We start from the raw sequence: 3,654 nt of genomic DNA on the forward strand, positions 1-3,654 counted from the left end.
AGTTTTCGGCGAGATTCACCTGGGAAGACAACTCAGGTAGTGTGGGGTTGATTATCGCCCCCACCCCCCCCCCCCCCCTCTTATGGGACGTGAGGATGCCGACCCACTAAAACCCTACTCGAGTCTCCAACTTCAATCCTCCCTGACAATACCTTATCGGTGTTACTTCAGGGAGGGGCTATTGTGCTTAACGCACACTCTTAGATAACTACTGGACTATGGTAGTTAGGCTGTTTACTCGCCGGTGATCGGCTCTCCAGCGGTTTTGTAGCTCAAGTACAATCTGGGTAGCAGCCGTACTGACCGCTCTCCAGACGTCCGAGCTAGAACACATCCTTTGGATTAAGTTATCCGGAGTAGTGTCCTGTTCGCTCACTGCCATCATGTTGCTTTTCGTACCCACGAAATGAGGGCCTTTGAAGAATGCATGTTCTGCAGTTTCATCTACATCCACGCATTCGGATATGGCAACAGTTCATGTACGAAATGTAAATATGTACATTAATAAGTCTTTTCCCAGGCCGGTGACAGCTCTATATGAATGCGCAGGGTTTGTTTGTAACACAAATTTTGAGCCCGTCTCGTTTAGAACCCACAAGCCACAACAAACTTCGCTTCGGAAGAGGTAGTGTTCGTGAATCGTACGCAACAGCTTAGGTTAGGTAAATATGTATTAGTTTCAGCTTCGTGTAAAGCGTGTGGAGAGTGAGTTGTGATTCTAGTCACCAAAACATGGCTTCCTGTCATAGGCCTGTCTTTTCCATACTTCTACCAACAAAACAAAACAAAAACTTTACGTTCCAATACGTTCATTAGTTTCCGAAAAAATAGTACATAAAGCTTGAAAATCGAGTTTTTGCAGGTGCGGCGTTTTACTATGGCCAGTTTGCTCCGCATGACACTAGAATGCTTATGCGTATGAACATTTTTCATACACTTTCCGTCATTACAAAATTAGCATCAAAATAAGCAGAATCGAAATCTGAGATAAAAGAAGTCATTTTTTCAAAAAAATTATTCGTTTATGTCCCCCTAACAAATCGCTTTTCTGACTTCAAGCAAACTGTAAATTAATGTAGGTGTCTCTACTGCAGCGCCATCAGAGAAAATGTCTAATAATCAAACACAAAACTTTTATTCCACCCAAACAAGTAAAAGCACGCACCGCGCTAACGGTGTTAAAACATTCTCCTTCGTTCATATATCACACGCACCCGGTTTCGGTGCACTTCGCCGACTCTCGTTGAAACAAAATATGACTCCGCACCACGGTGCCAATTTTTGTTGTTAGATGCGGTGCTATCTGTGTTAGGTGAGCTCCGGGCGGCCCCGGACGAAAATACAGGAAACCTGCAAATTCCTTTGACTAATAGCGAATTCATTAATTAACCTGGGTGCGTGCTAACTCGAACCCGAAATTTATGAACGATACGGACAGTTTGACAGATCGACCCGTAAACCGTAATGCAAGACAGTTTTAACCTGCGCTTCAAACTGAATGCTGTCAGTTTAACCGAGATGCAATCTCGGTTAATTTATGAACACTTTGACAGCACTCCGATTAAAACTGAGTGCTAATCGACCTGAGCCAGGTTAATTTATGAATTCGCTATAAGATTATGATGCGTTCTATAAATGAAAAATGTTACATTATGCTCAATTTTATGAATGAACTATTAAATTTCGCACGTTGAATCTACTTTCAAACCGACAAAAGCAATTTTCCACAGTGCCGCCACTTCAATAATTCCATAGTCACCACCAAAATAGAAAAAAAACACTATGTAAACTACACTAACTCTGCAACAGACTTTTTCTTTACTCCGTTTTTATGATGTGGATGTCGTACTTCAACTTTTTGAGTGACGGTATGGTTGAAACTGTCTTTTTCGAGGTTTAATTTTCATAGTTTGAATTTTAAGACTCCTCTTTGAAAATCTACATGAAATGCTTGTTGTGCTGCTAAACTAATTTTAATCTACTATTTGTAAATTTGGCATACGTAAGAATATAAAAATAATCGAACAAAAAAACTCTTGTCTTCCTGAACAACGTTACGTAAAGCGACTTTAATAAGAAATCGACTTTAAAAAAATTTTATTATTAAAAACTACTATTTTATTAACTGTGATTAACAAATAACACGATTGAAATTTACTCAAAATTGAAATTTACTTGTAAACGGTTCATTTATTAATAATCGTTCACATATTCACATTTCTTTTCGCAGAGCAACTCTAACCGTAGTATCCCGAATTCATTGAACCTCCTGATGATTGATATTCTGGAGCTTTCGGAGGCACTTTAATATCCTTTTCATGGCCTTCTGAATGGCCCTGTGCTGGTGGCCAAATGTCTACTAACATTTGCGCATTTGCTACGTTAAAAACAACGATTAACGCTAACAAGACAATACAAGTCGGAGCCATCTAGTAATTAGATGTAAGGAATTAGTATGTTAAATTGTAGAAAAAAATTATAAAATTTACTGTATTTCGACGTTCCGTCACTTTGGCACAAACTTTTGTTAGGTCTCTTTTCAAAGTCAGACTGAAATTGAATTGATGTGGAAAAAATTATTTATACGGATTCAAAAGCTTCTATAGACACATGATGAACGTGACACTTCTATATGGAAGCGTGATGGACGTGACACTTTCATAGTCGTAAAAACAAACTCTCATAAAACTGTAAACTGTTAGCCCAAGAATTACGGTGATAAACAATATTGAATATTGGATATATTGAATTCTGGAAGCAAATCCCGCTTATTTAGTAGCCAACGTGTTGGCGTAGGAACATCAGCACTAATTTTTTTTTTTTTTTTTGGAAAACAATAATATTCTTCTAGAGATGATATTTTTTGACAAACAACCAGAATAAACCACTCTATAATAAACTCAAAACTCAACTCACAAACAACCAGACATTTTTATTTAACACAAAATTTGCCGCAATTAACTGCAAAACAACATTCAAGCCATCACCAACCGCGATGATGGTGATGATGATGAGGAAAGCCGCCGTATCCATCGTATCCAAAGCCATCGTAACCGTATCCACCATATCCGCCGTAACCACCGTAGCCGCCGTATCCTCCGTTGTAACCAGGTCCTCCGCCATAGTAGTCAATATCAATGTCGATCTCCCCGAATTGTCTCTTCCTGCGGGCGGTATTTTCAGCAACATTAAAACCTTCGCCGTTCAGTTGCGTTGGTACATTTGGCAGCTGATACGGTTGTAGCTGAAGCACTGCATTTCGCTTTTCCTGTACAGTCTGCTGCTGTTGTTGTTCTTGATTAGCAACCGGCTGTTCCGGTGGCTGTTCCACTAGTATTGCAGTGATTTCTGAACCGGATGTGGGCTGGAAAGGTTGCGGGAAGGCGACTGCTGATCCAATGATAGCCAATAATACCATGCACTGATTTGGATTCATTTTTCAGCGTAATAGAAATCTATAATAGAAAGGAAAAATGTAGAAAACATTGTTAGGAATTATTCAATAAAGTATCTGCACAGTTAAGATTCAAATAAATTGGGCATCAGTGGTTCTAAAAATTACAATGAATTGACAATGAAGACACATTTTTTGTGGTTTTTATTTGCAAATTTTAAACAGCAGAATTTTAATTACAGCAAACACCAACAATTCTG

The 3,654-nt window shown here is 39.0% G+C and overlaps 1 protein-coding gene across 1 annotated transcript; it reads right to left on the reverse strand.

Moving 5' to 3' along the window:
- Positions 1-2,983: 2,983 nt before the first annotated feature.
- LOC128740697 (heterogeneous nuclear ribonucleoprotein A/B-like) lies at positions 2,984-3,436 on the reverse strand. Its single transcript, XM_053836261.1, has one exon. It carries the CDS (start codon positions 3,434-3,436, stop codon positions 2,984-2,986), a length of 453 nt encoding a protein of 150 aa, XP_053692236.1.
- Positions 3,437-3,654: the final 218 nt, after the last annotated feature.

This window comes from Sabethes cyaneus, chromosome 3 (assembly GCF_943734655.1).
Source record: "Sabethes cyaneus chromosome 3, idSabCyanKW18_F2, whole genome shotgun sequence".
Taxonomy (NCBI): Eukaryota; Metazoa; Arthropoda; class Insecta; order Diptera; family Culicidae; genus Sabethes; species Sabethes cyaneus.